The following is a 21,246-nucleotide window of genomic DNA, read 5'->3' on the forward strand; positions in this document are numbered from 1 at the left end:
GGCACATAGAAGGCAATCACTAAAGACTTGAAAGACAGATGAATTAATGAGAATCATTGAACCAAGAAAGGATACACTGACAGGATATGGATGAGTGGCAACTTCATTCATCGCTTTTACAAATTCTTTTTTTTTTTTTTTAGTGTAGGAAAGAAAAAAATCAAAGCATCAGATCCAAAATACTGAACAATGTCCAGCAAGTCAAAGTCAAAATTTTTCCTGGCTTGTTGTTCTTATTAAATAATCTCCAGATGAGGTGATAGGTTGTATATATATTTTGTCCATATCATTTAGAGACTCTGTGGAGTCCCAGCCTCTACCTGTCCCTTCAGAGTTTCTCTAGCATTCAGAGCCCTGGCCAGGCCACAGTGGGCCCACTTCAGTGGTCATGGGTAACTCCAGTAGCTGAGAAAATGAGGCCAAAGGTAGCCTTTTTGTCAAAAGTAATTGTGACTTCCTCACCACGGAAAGGGTATCAGAGGTTCCTTGCATTTGTGGCTTTGTGACTTAGAAGTACAGATGCATAGAATCTTCTACTCTTGGGCTCTAAGAATTGGAAGAAGTCCCAGAAAATGAGCTTGCTGAACTCCCACCCAATGCAGGAATTCCATCTATAATATTAAATCTAGCTTTTCTTCCAACAACTCCCACAGAGAGGAGATGATTTAATTTGATAGTTCTTTCTGCCATATAGAGGAGCCATGTTTTTAAAGAAGAGAGATGTGTCCAGAATCTCTTGAGTTAGGTCTCCTGACTGTGTCTTTAGGTAGTAATTCAATCTAACACAATGACAATCTTGCTCTGATTTCCAGAGGAGGAACTGAAGTGATGCATGGTAACTGCCTCCATACACTGTCTCCTTAAAGCTCACTGTTCTCACTTGGCATCTTCTGCATCCCATCACAACCTGGAGCCAGCAACAACCCTTGCTCTGACTCATACCATAGACCCAGTGCCAACTCTGAAGTTGAAGTGAAATCCATAGTGGACTTTACCAAGAGTCCTGGAAAAGTCACGGCCTTCATTACCTTCCACAGCTATTCCCAGCTGCTGATGTTCCCCTATGGGTATACATGTGCCGAGTCACATAAATTTGATGAGCTGGTAAGTTTCTGAAACTTCATTTCAGATACAAACATCCATGGTGTGGACAAATAAGTTTCAGTCATAAAGATAGGTATTGAGATGGGGGGATACTTGTGACAGGTTACAAACATGAATGAGACATAACATGTCCAACCACTGAGAAGATTGTGACACAGGCAAAGGTTTGAAAGACTTGCCTAAATTAAATTTCCTTGGGAAATAGAATTCATGAAATTATTGTTGCCTTTATCTAGATGAGCAGGAGCCTGATTCGACTATAAATTCCCAGAATGTGTTTTCTGTTGCTTAGGAAATAATCACTTGGATTTGGACCTGAAGCTCTTGGATCTGTAGTCAGTTGCTCTATGCTAAGCAATGCTGCCTCTCAGCTCTTTGCCTTATACCTTCCTGGTGTCTTTGGCTCTGTGATCCATCATCATGCTGCACTGGTGTGTGCTGGGCATAAAACACTTCCCTAAGGTATCACTTGATACCCTCCATCGTCTTTCCTGTTTCAGGAATGAGCAAACTGGTGGCAGCCTTAAGTCAGATGGTGACATCTCAGGGGGCTGCTTATAATTGAGCAAGTGCTACCCCAGCTGAAGAGAATGTGCAAATATTTCCAATTTGGCTTTTAGGCTTGGTTTTTGAAACCCATATATTAGAGATAAGCCCTGAGATGGGACCTTTTGGTCAGTTTACTTTCAACTAGATTGTTGTCAGCAGCTAGCAGAAATGGAATAGATTATTCAAATTCAGGTGTATCTTTCATCTTATCAGTTGCATTTTAGCCCCTGTAAGGCAGTTTTCAGGGTTTTGGTGGTGAATATTATCACTGAAGGTTGAATCAAGGGAGAGAGAATGTCAGAGTTGAATATCAAAGGTACTTTTAGTAGCTCTAGATAACCTTACGTTACCTAAACCTGGTGCTTAAATCTCTACCATATAGTCATCCAGCCTATGATTGGATAGCTCCCTGCCTCCAAGGGAGCCTTTTCCATGTTGGGGCAGATTTGATTGTTTGAGCTCAAGCCTTCTGCTTATGGTTTTCACATACCAGCCCTGGTTTATCGTCTTGCTCCAGAGAGTAAGTTTATTTCCCTTTGAGAGACAAATTCATTAATTACTTGAAGGTAGTAACCTGCTTCTCCTAGGTTTTTCCTTATCCTTGCTAAGTACCCCCGTCCCTTCAAGCCCTCAGAATATGTCCCCAACTTCCCTCACCCTTCTGGTTGCTATTTTACGAATATGCTTTGATTTGTCTGTGTTCTTCAAGGGCAGCTCCCAGAAGTGAATGTAAAACTTGCGTTGTGGGGTTAACAAGCATAGCGCAGAGCATGACCGTAACTGCCCTCATCCAGCTTATGCAGTTGAGGGTCACATTAGTTTTTTGGCAGTGGCGTCGTGCCGTTGACTCATGTTGGGCTCATTGACAGCCGAAACCCCCAGGCTCTCTGAGTATTCTGCTGAGCCAGGTTTCCCCCATCTGGTAATTGTACAGTCGTTTTCCTGGACCCAAGTTCAAGACCTTACATTTATCCCTAGCAAGGACAGTAAAGCCTCAATCAGTCAAAATTGGAACCCTCAAATAATGGAAAATACTTTCCTGAGCTCTACTTCTTGGAAAAAGAGACAATCATAGGGAAATAAGCCAATGTAGGGATCTAGTTTAAAAAAGAAAACCAACTTCCTGGATACATCCTTGAGTCAGTACACATTCTCTTTAGCCCCTTACTCCCACCCTATTTCCATCCACACTCCTGAACAAGGAGAGCTGGTGGCAAAATAATGACCCCGGTGTATTTATTGCAAGAACCTGAAAGATCAAATAAACAACGAGGGTCTGTTGTATTTTCAGAGCCAACAGAAGTGAACTTGTGCTTACTTCCCAGTGAAAATGGTTGAAACAAAAAGGGTGTTGTGCTTAATTAACCAGAGTCCAGTTCATCAGACTGTCCCATTCTACATTCTGCAACTGGGCATCTGTTCTTCCAAGAGACAAGCACTATCTATCCACCTTTCCTTGGTTCTCTCACTCTAAAATGAAGTGGCCCAAAAGGCTGCCCAGTCTCTGACAAGCCTGCACAGCACCAAGTACAAAATGGGACCTGTCTGCTCAGTCATCTGTAAGTATCTAACGTGTTTTTACAAATGACCCACTAAGATAGCAGGCACCATGTGATTTGGGGTCAAAGCCTTTAAATGCTCTGACATGAAACGGGTAGGCCTTAAAAATGCAGGGAACCCAAACTTAACACAGTTTTCTTCGGCGAGGCTAGATCTCCTCCATGATATACTTACTATGTGGTATTTAGAGCAAAGAACTTCCTAAATATTTGAGTTGTGTGTTCTCTGCTCTGCTTGTCCTGATCCTTAATGGCTCACTCTCATTATGTGGAATTTCTTTGCCTGAAAATGGGCATTTATCAAGACTCTGACCTAAGTTACCACTTTTATTAATTACCCATTTCTTGACTAAGAGAGGCTCACACCATAAGTAAACCCATGGACTGTATGTGGGGACAGAATGGGTGCAACTCTTAAGAGGACCCAGAGGTTTCAGTGGATAGACCCTGTTGCAGCCATTTGTCCATGCAGAGCTTGGGGAAACAAAGAGGAGGACATGTCAGGAGTAATGGCAATGGCAGGTATAAAGCTTGGGAGCCTGCTGTCAGACTTCCCGATGCTCCTCTCTCCCATAGTAAATCGAGATAAGAACAAGAAATGACTGCAGCGCTGTTGGAAATCCTAATGCACCCACATGCAGATTCTTAGTCCTCCAAAGGAATCCCCTCACTTTGTTATGGACAAAGCCAGAAACTCAGGACCCCACAGTTGAATGCCCAGGAGTTCCCTAGTGCTCCCATGCCCATGGATCCTTTGGAAACAAATGACTTTTGTAGGCACCCACTGTGCCTAAAACACACGCTTTTATTGAGCATATATTATGTGCTAATCATTGTATATGATTATATACCTGTCTCCAAGTACTGGAGACATAATGAACCCACAGAGAACTCACTGTTTAATATGGGAGATGAATGGGAAGAAAAGCTTTAGTATGATATGTGCAATAGTAGGCTATACATGGTACAAAAGTATTAGAAAGTTGGGGGGATTTGATTTCATCTAGGAAGAGGGCAGGATTTTGAAGGCTAGAGAAGGGGAAGAGGAATGGGACATTCTGGCTCATTAACAGCACATGCAAAGGCACAGATGTGTGAAACTGCATGATGGGCTCTGTGAACTACAAGAAGGAATGAAGGTGGTAACAAGAGTTGGGGGAGTTCAAGTTTTTGTGTGCCATATTAAAGAATTTAGGTTTTAACCCAAAGGATTCTGGAAGCCATTGGAGCATTTTCAGCAGGGCAGCGAGCGCACTGAGGCATTGTGTTTTAGATAAAACACATTAGCAGCAACATGGAGGATGTGGTGATGATGGACTAGAAGTAGGAACATCCCACAAGAAGAGCAGGAAGAGTTCAGAGGAGAGATGATGGCTCACACTACAGCAGTGCCAGTGAGGAATGAAGGGAGACATTTACAAGGTAAAATCAAAAGTTTTTTGTCGTTTATCAGAAGTGGAGAGTTTCTCACTGATGGTCATTGAATGGTGCCATTAACTGAGGGAGACATCCAGGAAGGTGAAGGAGGGGTGGGGTTGGAAAGATGAGTTCAGCTCTAGACATACTGAGGTTGAGATAAGTGTGGTGTTTTCAAGTGGAGATGTCCTGTAGGCTTTGGGCTGTATACCCCTGGGATTCTGCAGAGAGAGAGATTTAAGGGTAGTTGACACAGGGAAGGTGGTTGGAACAGGAGAGCAAGGAGGTCATCTGAAGTGGGAAAAGCCCTGGACAGAGGAGGGGAGTAAGATGTTAAGCAGCAGAAGTGGTTAGCAATGATGGAGGGCATGGCAGCAGGGCTGGGCAGAGAGGCCAAAAACCTTGCATTTCAGAAATCAGGGAAGGAGCAATTGTTGGGAAGGAGGCAGTGGTTAACAATGACAAAAAGGTCAAATGTGAAGAGGACAGAACATTTACCATTGGGTTTTCATTACTAGCTTATGGTGACTGTAACCAGAGCAGTTTCAGAAGAGTGAGGGTTACTGGAGGAGTACATGGAATGGGAGAAGGGGAGGCCCAGTGAGTAGACTACTCTTCAGAGGAGCATGGATGAGAAGGGAAGGAGAGAGAGGAATGGAGGGTTTTGTTTTTGAGATAAGAGATTTGTTTATTGACTGTGGGAAAAGGAACAATAGAGAGGGAGAGGTGGAAGATATAGGAGAGAGAAGAAATGACCAAGGCAGTGCTGTTCCAAAGAGGGGGAGAATAGGGGCAAGAAAGGGATAAGCAGAGGTGGGCAGATCAGGCTTGAACAAGAGGAGAGTGTGCTGACATGCTGGGGACACTGACGTAGCTCTATCTGTAAGAGGGTGATGGTGGGAATCTGAGGGAGAGCACACTTGTTAGTAATGGTTTTCTTTTCTTTTCTTTTTTTTTTTAAAGCATACTTGATTTTTAAAAAAAAATTATTTTATTTTTGGTTGCGTTGGGTCTTTGTTGCTGCATGTGGGCTTTCTCTAGTTGTGGTGAGCGGGCGCTACTCTTCCTTGCAGTGCGCGGGCTTCTCATTGCGGAGGCTTCTCTTGTTGTGGAACACAGGCTCTAGGACGCACAGCCTTCAGTAGTTGTGGCACGTGGGCTCAGTAGTTGTGGTGCATGGGCTTAGTTGCTCCACGGCATGTGGGATCTTCCTGGACCAGGGATAAAACCTGGGTCCCCTGCGTTGGCAGGTGGATTCCTAACCACTGTGCCACCAGGGAGGTCCCAGTCATGGTTTTCTTAATGGGAGTCTTGGAGAGCAGAGGAGTAATAGTTTACTCACCATATCCAGAACACTTAATGGAAATCCCAAAACTACGGATTTGGTAATATTTCAGAGCATGAAAGTTTCTCTTTTTTTCCAGATTATGGTTTTCTCTCTTTCTTTTTTGCTATTATGATGTATTTTTAAAACTTCATAGAAAAAAGAGTCTAATAATGATTATACTTTATTATCAGTTTCAATTTCATTAATGTTTTGTCATTGAACACAAATATATTTATCTAGTTGTAATCAATGTCTGCGTTTAGCTTTTTTTCATGTAACATCATTTCCCATATAGTTCTTTAAAAAATTTATTTTATTTATTTATTTTTTTTTGTGGTACGTGGGCCTCTCACTGTTGTGGCCTCTCCCGTTGCGGAGCACAGGCTCCGGACGCGCAGGCTCAGCGGCCATGGCTCACGGGCCCAGCCGCTCCGCGGCATGTGGGATCTTCCTGGACCGGGGCACGAACCCGTGTCACCTGCATCGGCAGGCAGACTTTCAACCACTGCACCACCAGGGAAGCCCCAAAATTTATTTTATTGAAGTATAATCGATTTACAATGTTGTATTAACTTATACTGTATAACAAAGTGATTCAGTTATACATATATATATTCTTTTTCATAGTCTTTTCCATTATGGTTTATCACAGGATATTGAATATAGTTCCCTGTGCTATACAGTAGTACCTGTTGTTTATCCATTCTCTATATAATAGTTTGCATCTGCTGATCCCAAACTCCCAATCCATCCCTCTCCCATCCCCCTTGGCAACCACAAGTCTGTTCTCTATGTCTGTGAGTGTGTTTCTGTTTCATAGATAAATTCATTTGTGTCATATTTTAGATTCCACATATAAGTGCTATCATATGGTATATCTTTCTGACTTCATTTGGTATATAATCTCTAGGTCCATCCATGTTGCTGCAAATTACATTATTTCTTTTTTTTATGGCTGAGTAGTATTCCATTGTACATTTCCTACATAGTTTTATGTTATTTCCGCTCTAGGTATTTGTTATTCAATTATACTGCTATATCCCAGTTATTGGGCCTTTGGATTGTTTCAGCTTTTTGCTAAATAGTGCTACTATGAACATATTGGCACAAACTTCTTTTTCTTTTAGGCGATTCTCAAGTCAAATGTAATGAACAGCTTTGGAGCTCTATCTACTTATTTTTTAGGCTATTCTCTGGGAAGACTGATCTTACAGTTGCCCAGACCTTTTTAACTGTGTTCCATGTCCTCCCCTTTGGTGGGAGAACCTCCAGGGAGGAGGGCTGTGGTGACAGTGGGGTAGAAGGCCATTATGGCCACTTGAGGCTGAGGAATACATGTTTTCTCCTGTTGGCCACCTCTGAGTGGAGGCTCGAGTTCAGAATGTCAGCAGAATGGCATCATTTGCCCCTGAGACACATACATGGGGTCTCAGCCATTTTATTACAAGGGATCTAGTTTTCCACCTTCCTTTTCTGAGGTATTTACAAGTACTGTAGACCTTGAAAGGCCTACATTTAGTATGTTTTTTTTGGTAAAGTCACAGATGTTGAAGATACTTCCATTAAGCAAATGTCAGACAAGTATAGGGTTTACTGTCTGATCTTTTGTAATGTGACCATTAATGGTTAATCAAGTTCTTGCTGCATCTCTGTCCAGAGCTGACTCTGTTATCCTTGATTCTGGCCTCATTCCAGCTTGGACAAGCACTGCCTCTAAGAACGAGTCCCAGTTAAGTACTTTTTGCCTCTTGCCCCTGATTGGTATGCAGTTCTGGGCTGAATACCTGCTTCGCTCCACCCAAGACATGGCTGGACGTCTGTGGTGGGTGAGACATTTTCTGGGCAGTTTCTCATCTGGAAAGGTCTATAAGGAGCTGCATCACAACAGGTGTTTGGTCCAGAAGTTGTTACTTGAGCCTTTCTCAGGGGGAAATAAAACACAGACCTTGGGGAGAGAGGTCTGGGTTTGAGTTATAGTTCCATCACTTTGGAACCAAGTAACCTTGGGCAGGTCACTCAAGCCCGGTCACTCAAACCAGGTTCCCTTGGTTTTTTCATCTATGAAATGGGTTGTTGAGAAGCTCTAAAGATAGAATGTAGAATAAAAGAGTTCACTAACTCGAAGGCACTATATAAATGTTGCTTGTTAGTTTCCTGGTGAACTACTCTCCTCCAGATACCTCTGATCCTTAATGTGGTCCAACTTTTCTGATGGGATCTTAGTCATTTATTGATAATGATGATTATAATCACAACTGACATTTACTGAATGCCTATTCTACATATATTATCCCATCTCCTTCACTTAATCTCTCTGAGATTTCCTCATCTGTAAAATGGGACTAATACTAATATCTACTTGTGACACAGGTGAGGATTAAATAAACCAATTTAGCATAATGTCTAACACATTTAATAAGCACTCAACAATTGATCGAATCATGAGCATTATATTATCCTATTTAATTCTCACTGCCCTATGAAGTAAGTAGTAGTATTATCCTTATTTGACAGAAGAAACGTTTAGGATTCAGATAAGTGACTGTCTTAGGTCACCCAAATAATGATTTGCAGAGTCAGGATTCAATCCGAAGCCAGTCCACTGTGGACCTCTTAGTGGGATCATCTGTGTCATGTGACCACACCAAAGGTATAAGTTAGTAATTTTGGTACCCAGGAAAATTCAGTTCAAATCAGCAGCCATTTGGTGTTTGTTATTTACCAGGTGCTACTACTGCTGCTGTGGGTGAAGGCAAAGACACAAGACACACGAGTTCATAGTGTTAATTCCCAATATTAACCACTAGTCCTACTTTTCCCTGGTATAACCTCCCTGGTCTTCCCCTTTGCTCAGCCCCATTCTTAGGGATTAGGTGACTCCATTTGACCTCTACCTGCCCTCCCTCGGATGGGCCTCAGAGCCGACCTATTGCTTAGCTCTTCTGAGTCATGATTGTCAGAAGTCTTTGTAGGCTAATGCTACCTTCCTTTATCATTTGTCATGTAAGTGGCCACATATTACACAGGTGCACATTGTTGGTTTTACTCACACATATAGGTGCTGGGCATGTTATTTGTTATCAGAGCAAAGCCTTTTCCATCCTTATACTGAAAGTCCCCTGAGAGCAGGGACCAAATCTCTTCCTCTATTTGTAACCCCTTCTCTCCCACCAGAGGAAACAATGTTTACACCTAGCACCCAACTGAAGAAGGAAGTGGTGTAGCCTCCCTAAGCTGTAGAAGATGCCAGTAGGAGAGCAGGCAGGATTCCAAATGGGTGGGTGAAGCCAGAGGCTCCTAAGAACACCAAAGGAAGGCTAAGTATAGTGTCCATTTGAGTAACACCTTTTGCTTTTCAAATTAATCTTGTATTTTTTCATAAGCATGGCCCTCTACTAAGCTATCCCTGTTCTCAAGGTCCATGCAGATAGGGGCCTGACTTATTTTTGATAGTGGTGGAACTTAATATAGAGGTTACATAGCTGTGAGAGGCCAGTGGGAATAGTATAACCAGACTTTATTCTCATTTGCCCTTCAGACCAAGCCAGTGGAGGAAGCATTGACTGGTCCTATGACTCTGGAATCAAATAATCATTTGAATTTGAACTGGGAAACACAGATCGATATGAGTTCCTTCTGCTGGCCAATCAGATCTTACCCACAGTGAAAGAGACCTGGTTTGGCTTGAAGACAGTCATGGAGCATGTGTGAGACCACCCCTATTAAGGCTCTTGGGAATAAACACCATTAAAAGCTCTTTGGTTTGAAGCAAAGTTGGGCTGTGATTATTTATTTATTTTTTAAAATAAATTTATTATTTATTTATTTGTTTATTTTGTCTGCATTGGGTCTTCGGTGCTGTGCGTGGGCTTTCTCTAGCTGCAGTGAGTGGGGGCTGCTCTTTGTTGTGGTGCGCAGGCTTCTCATTGCAGTGGCTTCTCTTGTTACGGAGCACGGGCTCTAGGCTCACGGACTTCAGTAGTTGTGGCACGCAGGCTCAGTAGTTGTGGCTCACAGGCTCTAGAGCACAGGCTCAGTAGTTGTGTTGCATGGGCTTAGTTGCTCCGCAGCATGTGGGATCTTCCCAGACCAGGGCTCAAACCTGTGTCCCCTGCATTGGCAGGCGGATTCTTAACCACTGCACCACCAGGGAAGCCTGATTATTCCTTTTTCTTTTCTTTTTTTTTTTTAAAGATTTGTAATTTTTTTTCCTTAAACTTATTTATTTTATTTATTTATTTTTGGCTGCATTGGGTTTTTGTTGCTGCGCGTGGGCTTTCTCGAGTTGCAGAGAGCAGGGGCTACTCTTCATTGCGGTGCACGGGCTTCTCATTGAGGTGGCTTCTCTTGTCGTGGAGCACGGGCTCTAGGTGTGCAGGCTTCAGTAGTTGTGGCTCACGGACTCTAGAGCGCAGCATCAGTAGTTGTGATGCACAGACTTAGTTGCTCTGCGGCATGTGAGATCTTCCCAGACCAGGGCTCGAACCCGTGTCCCCTGCATTGGCAGGTGGCTTCTTAACCACTGAGCCACCAGGGAAGCCCCTGATTATTCCTTTTTCTAATCCTGATATAGGAGCATTATATCTTTGATTTATGTTGCCCTTAAACACAGCAACACTGAGCTGTACCCCTTTATCTTTTTAATCCCATTTTAAGCAAAATGCTACCAACATCCTTTAAAAATTAAAAACAAAATTGTCGTGAAATATACATACCATAAAACGATTTTAACCATTTTGAGTGTACAGTTCAGTGGCACTAAGTACATTCACAATGTTGTGCAGTCATCACCATCCATCTCCAGAAATTTTCCACCGTCCCAAACTGAAACTCTGTACCCCTTAAGCAATAAGTCCCTGTTCTCCCTCTTTCTAGCCCATGGTAATTCTGTGCTCTTTCTGTCTCTATGAATTTGCCTGTTCTAGGTACCGTATATAAATGGAATCATATAGTATTTGTCCTTTTGTGACTGGCTTATTTCACTTAGCAAATGTTTTCGAGATTCACCCATGTTGTGGCATGTGTCAGTTCGTTCATCTTAATAGAGTAGCATCTTAGAGCTAGAAGGGGACTTTCGTGTTTATTTATTCAGTAAATACTAATTAAGCAACTGCATTGTGCTAAGTATCATGCTAGGTGCTGTATCCTCTGGTTCCATGTTGCCTTCTGCTTTTCTGTTTCTGGTATGCTGCATCAGAAAAACTAGTGGAGATGCAAACCAATGACGCTCCTTCCTCCAGGCTGCCCCATCAAGTCTGGGTCTCAGATTCCATACAATTTCTCTTTAGACATTGGCTTCCATTAGAGATTTATATTTTCTTCATGTTGATGGCTTTCCCTGGGAGAAAAGGGTGGGAAGTGAATTTCAGCTTGCCTAGAATTCTGGGTACTTGATTCTTTAGTTCACATTTCTTGCAGATTCAGGTCTCACCTTCTCTTTTTACTAATTTCAGAGCTGAAATCTATCAGAGTGAAGTACAGCCCAGCCTTTGTGATAGACCAAGGTGGGCCTAGGAGTTCACTTCCAGTGTTGGAAGGACAAAAGAGCCCCAATAGAGGCCCCCAGCTCCACAACTCCTGACAAAGACTCTTCTTGACCAAACCTTGGACAGGCTTCCCTGAACTCTCTTTTCTACTAGCCTTGTCCTTGGGCCCTAAGTCAGTCTTAGCAAAGAATCCTGCTAAGTAATCCCCCAATCCTTGACATCTGATTGAGTTCCTCAACCACCACCATTGATGTCTAAGTCCTTGGCCTGCCTTTAGCAATAATCTGTTAGGTCAGTTAAGCAAGAATCCCCCCTACCCTGATGTCTCCTCTTAACAGTTTTCCATCCACTGATCCCCTTGCTCTGCGTATCTTTACGTATTTGAAGTTGAACACAATTACTCTCTCCTATTGTATCTTGAATAAAGTCTTCCTTACAGTTGTAACAAGTGTCAGAATAACATCTCTTTAACACTCTCAACCATGACCCTTGGTTGAATCTACTCCCCTTGAGAAAGCGCAGAAAGTATGTAGATGGTGGGGGACAGTAGGGTGGGAGAGGCTTGTGGGATTTGGGGCACCTAGGACAGACTGAAAGGCCCTGAAAGGCCCTTCAAGAATCCTTGAAGAAGTCATGGAGATCATGAGTGTCTTCCATTTGTTCTGCTGTGACTTGGTGGAAAGGACACCAGACTCAGAATCTAGTAAATGCAAGAAAGTCTTATTATTAATAATACCATTAAACCTTACCTTTAGCTCAGATTTCAAGGAAAACTGATAATTTATTCAGACAAACACATTCCTCCTATACCACATACCTCATATATTTCTGCCTTTTTAGTGGAGTCATAAGAATTAGGTGTCAGATTCATAACAGAAGCCACAAACTTTCATCATGACCTGCTGTCACCAGAGAAGGGCTTGTCAAGTGTGTTAAGTGTGTGGTCTTGGAGTTGGCTTGGGGTTTCTTTGATAGTCTTTATTTATTTATTTTTACTCTAGAGGTAACTTCATCTCAGGTTTATAATCTGGCCTCCTCTATCAGTATAAATTCTATCCAGCACTATGGGACTTGCGTATTTACTCAAAAGACACTATTTAAATATCAAGTGATGAGCATTATAGCACCCTTAGCACAGACTTTTCCAGCCTGAGGAGCAAGTTCCTGACCTTGTAAATCAAGAGGCTTGGCTTTTATCACTCAAAAGGAATGAAAGAGGCATCTGATGTACTGTCAGAGTTTCAAGGGTGCTTGGGAGTCATATTAGCATTTTTGAGGACATGAGACTGCCTCAGACTCCTTATAAATACAGCTTGACTCAGCCACTCTATGACTGACACCCTTGGGACATGAAGTGGATACTGTTCTTTGGGGACCTTATTGGGTCCAGCATCTGTGGCCAAGAAAAGTTTTTTGGGTAAGTTCCTTTTGGACTTACTATTACTTGGTTAGTTCAGAGATATGGGAACCAAATGGATTTGGAAATGAATGGCTGATTATACCTCAAGTGGTACGGTGCTGGACTCCTGTCCCAGCTTTGCCCCTGTGTCATCCTGGGTCAATTACTTCTCTCTCAGGCTCAGCTTTATCTGTGATATCAGGACTAGGTGGTCTCCACAGTCCCTCCCCAGCTCCCTAATTCCTGCCAATACTTTTCCTTCCTAGTTCTTATTTGTAAGGTCAGTTTCAGGCATTTCTACTTTCTTACTCCTATATTATGAATTACTAAGAATTACCAGAAATTGTTTCAATTTCTGCCATGCTTAAGGGAAAACCTGGGTCATAGGCTTTTTGGCTTCACTTCTCTGTTAATGGTTAAGGTTTGGTGGAGCTTTCTCGTCAGCATTTGGCATATGGAGATTTGATAGGTCTTGCCTAGCCGTAACTATGAAAAGTGACATGCAAGGATACACCTGTACATTCTGTGTGTGTGTGTGCATGTGTATGCACACACATGCACACGTGCTCCACACAGAATTCCTTGAGGTTTGCAAGGGAGAGGACATTTGGGAGGTAGGAAAGGTGAAAGGATGGTATGGTACCCTACTAGAAGATTGGGGGGGATGGAGTCAAGATGGCAGTGTGGGAAGACACGGAGTACATTTCTCCCCACAACTAGGGCACCTGCCAGACACTGGTGGGGGACCTTGACACCCAAGAAGACAGGAGGAACCCCCAAGCGAATGGCTGGGGGTTGGGCCGAAGCTCCTGCAGTGGGAGCTCCAAGTCTGAACCACTGGACTAACAGAGAACCTCAGATCCCAGGGAATATTCATTGGAATGAGGTCTCCCAGAGGTCCTCATGTTGGCATCAAGACCCAGCTCTACCCAACAGCCTACAAACTCCAGTGTTGGAAACCTGAGGCCAAACAGCCAGTAAGACAGGAACACAATCCCACTCAACAACAACAACAAAAGAGACAGCAAAAGAATAAGTCACAGGTGAAGGAGCAAGGTAAAATCCTACAAGACCAAATAAATGAAGAGGAAATTGGCGCTCTACCTGAAAAACAATTCATAGTAATGATAGTAAGGATGATCCAGAATCTCGGAAATAGAATGGAGGCACGGATTGAGAAAATACAAGAAATGTTTAACAAAGACCTAGAAGAACTAAGAACAAACAAACAGAGATGAACAACACAGTAACTGAAATGAAAAATATACTAGAAGGAATCAATAACAGAATAACTGAGGAAGAAGAACAAATAAGTGAGCTGGAAGACAAAATGGTGGAAATAACTGCTGAGGAGCAGAATAAAGAAAAAAGAATGAAAAGAATTGAAGACAATCTCAGAGACCTCTGGGACAACACTAAACGCACAAGCATTCAAATTATAGGGGTCCCAGAAGAAGAAGAAAAAAGGGTCTGAGAAAATATTTGAAGAAATTAAAGTGAAAAACTTCCCTAAAATGGGAAAGGAAATAGTCACCCAAGTCCAGGAAGTAAAGAGAGTCCCATACAGGATAAACTCTAGGAGAAATACACCAAGACACATATTAATCAAACTAACAAAAATTAAATTCAAAGAAAAAATATTAAAAGCAGCAAGGGAAAAGCAAAAAATAACATACAAAGGAATCCCCATAAGGTTATCAGCTGATATTTCAGCAGAAACTCTGCAGGCCAGAATGGATTGACAAGATATACTTAAAGTGATGAAAGAGAAAAACCTACAACCAAGATTACTCTACCCAGCAAGGACCTCATTCAGATTCGATGGAGAAATCAAAAGCTTTTGAGACAAGCAAAACCTAAGAGAATTCAGCACTACCAAACCAGCTTTACAACAAAAGCTAAAGAAACTTCTCTAGGCAGGAAACACAAGAGAAGAAAAAGACCCACAAAAACAATCCCAAAACAATTAAGAAAATGGTAATAGGAACATACATATCGATAATAACCTTGAATGTAAATGGATTAAATGCCACAACCAAAGGACACAGACTGGCTGAATGGATACAAAAACAAGACCCATATATATGCTGTCTACAAGAGACCCACTTCAGACCTAGGGATACATACAGACTGAAAGTGAAGGAATGGAAAAAGATACTCCATGCAAATGGAAATCAAAAGAAAGCTGGAGTAACAATACTTGTATCAGATAAAATAGACCTTAAAATAAAGACCTTACAAGAGGTAAGGAAGGACACTATAAAATGTTCAAGGGATCAATCCAAGAAGAAGATGTAACAATTGTAAATGTTTATGCACCCAACATAGGAGTACCTCAATACATAAGGCAAATGCTAACAACCATGAAAGGAGAAATCGACAGTAACCCAATAATAGTAGGGGACTTTAACACCCCAGTTACACCAATGGACAGATCATCCAAACAGAAAATAAATAAGGAAACACAAGCTTTAAATGACACAATAGACCAGATAGATTTAATTGATATTTATAGAATATTTCACCTGAAAGTGGCAGAATACACTTTCTTCTCAAGTGCACATGGAACATTCTCCAGGATAGATCACATCTTGGGTCACAAATCAAGCCTCGGAAAATTTAAGAAAATTGAAATTGTATCAAGCATCTTTTCTGACAACAATGCTATGAGACTGGAAATCAATTACAGGAAGAAAACTGAAAAGAACACAAATACATGGAGGCTAAACAGTGCACTACTAAATAACCAAGAGATCACTGAAGAAATCAAAGAAGAAATTAAAAAATACCTAGAAACAAATGACAATGAAAGCACAATGACCCAAAACCTATGGGACGCAGCAAAAGCAGTTCTAAGAGGGAAGTTTATAGCAATTCAATCTCACCTCAGGAAACAAGAAAAATCTCAAATAAACAATCCAACCCTACACCTAAAGCAAGTAGAGAAAGAAGAACAAAGAAAACCCTAAGTCAGTAGAAGGAAAGACCATAAAGATCAGAGCAGAAATAAATGAAAAAGAAATGAAGAAAACAATAACAAAGATGAATAAAACTAAAAGCTCGTTCTTTGAGAAGATAAACAAAATTGATAAACCCTTAGCCAGACTCGTCAGGAAAAAAAGGGAGAGGATGCAAATCAATAAAATTAGAAACGAAAAAGGAGAAATCACAACTGACACCACAGAAACACAAAGGATTATAAGAGACTACTACAAACAACTATATGCCAGTAAAATGGACAACCACGAAGAAATGGACAAATTCTTGGAAAGGTACAATTTTCCAAGACTGAACCAGGAAGAATTAGGAAATATAAACAGACCTATCACAAGTAATGAAATTGAAACTGTAATTAAAAATCTTCCAACAAATAAAAGTCCAGGACCAGATGGCTTCACAGGTGAATTCTACCAAACATTTAGAGAAGAGCTAACACTGATCCTTCTCAAACTCTTCCAAAAAATTGCAGAGGGAGGAGCACTCCCAAATTCATTCTATGAAGTCACCATCACCCTGATACCAAAGCCAGAAAAAGATATCACAAAAAAAGAAAATTATAGACCGATATCACTGATGAACATAGATGCAAAAATCCTGAAAAAACTACTAGCAAACAGAATCCAACAACATATTAAAAGGATCATACACCATGATCAAGTGGGATTTATCCCAGGGATGCAAGGATTCTTCAGTATATGCAAATCAATCAATGTGATACACCATATTAACAAATTAAGGAATAAAAACCATATGATCATCTCAATAGATGCAGAAAAAGCTTTCGACAAAATTCAACACCCATTTATGATAAAAACTCTCCAGAAAATGGGCATAGAGGGAACCTACCTCAACATGATAAAGGCCATATACGACAAACCCACAGCAAACATCATACTCAATGGTGAAAAACTGAAAGCATTTCCACAAGATCAGGAACAAGACAAGGATGTACACTCTCGCCACTATTATTCAACATAGTTTTGGAGGTCCTAGCCACGGCAATCAGAGAAGAAAAAGAAAAGGAATACAAATTGGAAAAGAAGAAGTAAAACTGTCACTGTTTTCAGATGACATGATACTATACATAGAGAATCCTAAAGATGCCACCAGAAAACTACTAGAACTAATCAATGAATTTGGTAAGCTTGCAGGATATAAAATTAATACACAGAAATCTCTGGCATTCCTATACACTTACAACAAAAAATCAGAATGAGAAATTGAGGAAACAATCCCATTTACCATCACAACAAAAAGAATAAAATGCCTAGGAATAAACCTACCTAAGGAGGTGAAAGACTTGTACTCAGAAAACTATAAAACACTGATGAAAGAAATCAAAGATGACATAAACAGATGGAGAAATATACCATGTTCTTGGATTGGAAGAATCAATATTGTGAAAATGATTATACTACCCAAAGCAATCTACAGATTCAAACGCAATCCCTATCGAGCTACCAATGACATTCTTCACAGAATTAGAACAAAAAATTTTACAACTCATGTAGAAACACAAAAGACCCCAAATAGCCAAAGCAATCTTGAGAAAGAAAAATGGAGCTGGAGGAATCAGGCCCCCCAACTTCAAACTTTACTACAAAGCTACAGTAATCGAGATAGTATGGTACTGGCACAAAAACAGAAATATAGATCAATGGAACAGGATAGAAAGCCCAGAGGTAGACCCATGCACATATGGTCACCTAATTTACAACAAAGGAGGCAAGAACATACAATGGAGAAAAGACAGCCTCTTCAATAAATGGTGCTGGGAAAACTGGACAGCTAAATGTAGAAGAATGAAATCAGAATACTACCTAACACCATACACAAAAATAAACTCCAAATGGAATAAAGACCTAAATGTAAGACCAGACACTATAAAACACTTAGAGCAAAACATAGGAAAAATACTCTTTGACATAAATCACGGCAAGATCTTTTTTGACCCTCCTCCTAGAGTAATGAAAATAAAAACAAAAATAAACAAATGGGACCTAATGAAACTTAAAAGCTTTTTCACAACAAAGGAAAGCATAAACAAGATGAAAAGACATCCCTCAGAATGGGAGAAGATACCTGCAAGTGAAACAACGGACAAAGGATTAATCTCCAAAATATACAAACAGCTCATGGTGCTCAATACAAAAAAAAAATAATCCAGTAAAAAAATGGGCAGAAGAACTAAGTAGACATTTCATCAAAGAAGACATACAGATGGCCAAGAGGCACATGAAAAGATGCTCAACATCACTAATTATTAGAGAAATACAAATCAAAACTACAATGAGATATGACCTTACACTGGTCAGAATGGCCATTATCAAAAAATCTAGAAACAATACATGCTGGATTGGGTGTGGTGAAAAAGGAACCCTCCTGCACTGTTGGTGGGAATGTAAATTGATGCAACCACTATGGAGAACAGTATGGAGGTTCCTTAAAAAACTAAAAATAGAACTATCATATGATCCAGCAATCCCACTACTGGGCATCTACCCTGAGAAAACCATAATTCAAAAAGAGACATGTACCACAATGTTCATTGCAGCACTATTTACAATAGCCAGGACATGGAAGCAACCTAAATGCCCATCAACAGATGAATGGATAAAGAAGATGTGGCACATATATACAATGGAATATTACTCAGCCATAAACAGAAACGAAATTGACTTATTTGTAGTGAGGTGGATGGACCTGGAGTCCGTCACACAGAGTGAAGTAAGTCAGAAAGAGAAAAACAAATACCGTATGCTAACACATATATATATATATGGAATCTAAAAAAAAAAAAATGGTACTGATGAACCTATGGGCAGGGCAGGAGTAAAGATGTAGACATAGAGAATTGACTTGAGGACACGGAGCGGGAGGGTGAAGCTGGGGCAAAGTGAGAGTAGCAGCGACATATATACACTCCCAAATGTAAAATAGCTAGCTAGTGGGAAGCTGCTGCATAGCACAGGGAGATCAGCTCGGTGCTTTTTAACCACCTAGAGGGGTAGGATAGGGAGGGTGGGAGGGAGACGCAAGAGGGAGGGGATATGGGGATATGTGTATGCATATGGCTGATTCACTCTGTTGTACAGCAGAAACTAACACAGAATTGTGGAGCAATTATACTCCAATAAAGATCTATTTTAAAAAAAAAAAAGGTTAAGAATCCTGGCCAAGGCCACTTAGCTGGTAAGCAGGGGAGTTGGAGCAAAACCCATATGCTTTTGTTATAACACAAGTTAATCTCCAGATAGAATCCTGTATCTCACTGATCTGTCTATATCTGTTAGTTTACTCTCCATTATACTATCTGGCTAAAGGGACTTTGGAATTGTTTATTGAGATAATTACTTATATGTGATTGAGTAATTTTTTTTTCTTTTGCGGTACGCAGGCCTCTCACTGTTGTGGCCTCACCTGTTGCGGAGCACAGGCTCCGGACGCGCGGGTCCAGCAGCCATGGCTCACGGGCCCAGCCGCTCCGCGGCATAGTGGGATCTTCTCGGACTGGGGCATGAACCCACATCCCCTGCATCAGCAGGCGGACTCTCAACCACTGCACCACCAGGGAAGCCCTGATTGAGTAATGTTTATAACGATGACTTCCGTTCACACCTGGTCTCTACTGCCAAATAGCTCAGAGGGTTTAGGCATAGCAGGTGGTCAGGGAAAGAGATTTTTCCACAGGCAGCTCAGCAGTAAGTGTGTAATAACTACGCTTGCTGCCATGTGGGCTGATGCGTAGAGCTCTCAGGCTCTCGCTGCTCCTATTCACGTGGCTGAAAAATCTTTCTTTCTCAGGATACAGACTTCTCTTATAATGCAGTGGACGCCTGGGTTGAGGTTTCTTGGCTGAGCTCTGGAGTGCTCACCATAGGCGCTTGCACAGAAAGGGCTGTGTGCCTGAGCAAATTGCAGATGGTTTTAACCAATAGTGTCATCCTTACCCCCAAGTCTGTTCTTGCCTCATAGTAGGGAACCCAGCAAAGGTGGAGGCCACCATGGCCTCAGCAGCTCCCATGGGATGCACGGCCTAGGCAACCAGCTTGGTGAACATTTAGAGCAAGGGGAAGCTGGCCTCTGAGCATTCAAGTGGTTGGGAAGCCAGGATGCAGGTTGGCTTGGAGGGGGAACAGCGCTGATGGAGATGAAGATGATGGTTTCTCCCCCCACCACACCCCCAGGTCTCTGTTCATTCCATCTAACTCACCTACCTCCCCAGTCTCTCTCACTCTGCTGGTGTCTTCTGTCCTGGGATTCACTCATCTTAAGGATAGGATGGTGACCAGGATGCCTAAAGGTGCACAGCAAGCATAGAACAGGAAGAAGTTGCAGAACTTGTAACATCAGCAGTAACTGGTTGGCATTTAAGAGTTCTGTGAAATCATCTCTTGTGGTGGCTTCTAAGCCTGGCTGGGGATGCAGGTGAGAAAGGCACAAAGAACAGGCCACTTGGCTGCCCACATGGTAGAAGGGGGAGAGGTAGAAGCTCAGCACCAAGGTGACTATTGACTCTCCAGAACATGGGACACATGTGAGGGTGACTGAGAGTGGATCACTAGCCATTGCGCGGTGGCAGCTGGCCAGCCCTGGGTATTGGAAAGTACCAGAGTTAAGAAGAGCTCTAGGAGCATGTACCTGTGTGGAGTAGGAGGGGGGGTGAACATGGCAACCTGCAAACCCCAACATGTCCCCCTTCCCAGGCCAATCTTCCATCTTCAGAAAGAGCTTAAGGTCTGTGAAAAGATTTCCAGGTGGTGGAGATAGGTTGTGTTCTGCCACCCACACTTTCAGGAAGGTATTTTCCAAACAGAGACAAGGACAGTGAGGGCAAGAGAGAGGCTGCCCTTCACCTGGCACCCACTTATGTTCTCTCTGTTTCTAGATATTGATGGGCTTATGTTCATGAGAATAACATAAGATTCTCCCCACGCCCTGCCAGCTTTTAGCACCATCTGAAGTCTGTCACCAAGGTTGTCTGCTCTGGTTGGGGAAAACCTCGTGGGTGATGGGAACTGGTCCTAAGGCCTGGGTGGCAGATTGGCTAGGAAGGTAAAGAAAAGGGCTGGACATCCAGGCAGAGGGAACAGCATGTGCAAAGGCATAGAAGGGCAAAGTATATGGTGAATTCGGAATTTCAGTGAGGCTGGAGCCAAGAATGTGTAGAAGGGAGAGGTGGAGGAGAGACAGATGGGGAAAGGCTCCATTCTGCACCAGCCTTTCCGCCCTGTCTCTCTGCATGCTGCAGATGTGTCTTTATCCTTTGGAGCTGGGTTAATTAGGACATGATGAAATGCACTGTGGTTTTAATCATCATCTGGGCCAGTTAGATTCACTGTGTTCCCTTATCATGAACAGTGCCCAGGAGTATGAAAGTTCTGTTGTGAAGTTATCACTTTGGGA

At 42.0% G+C, this 21,246-nt stretch overlaps 1 protein-coding gene across 1 annotated transcript in view; it reads left to right on the plus strand.

Annotated features, from left to right (window-relative positions):
- CPA4 (carboxypeptidase A4) overlaps positions 1–21,246 on the plus strand; it is a 79,041-nt gene that overhangs the window by 38,522 nt on the left and 19,273 nt on the right. Inside the window, 1 exon segment of the mRNA XM_073809940.1 lies at positions 813–1,104. Coding sequence (XP_073666041.1) covers positions 1,064–1,104 — 41 coding nt within the window. The 5' untranslated portion in view covers positions 813–1,063.

This window comes from Tursiops truncatus, chromosome 9, assembly GCF_011762595.2.
Source record: "Tursiops truncatus isolate mTurTru1 chromosome 9, mTurTru1.mat.Y, whole genome shotgun sequence".
NCBI lineage: Eukaryota > Metazoa > Chordata > Mammalia > Artiodactyla > Delphinidae > Tursiops > Tursiops truncatus.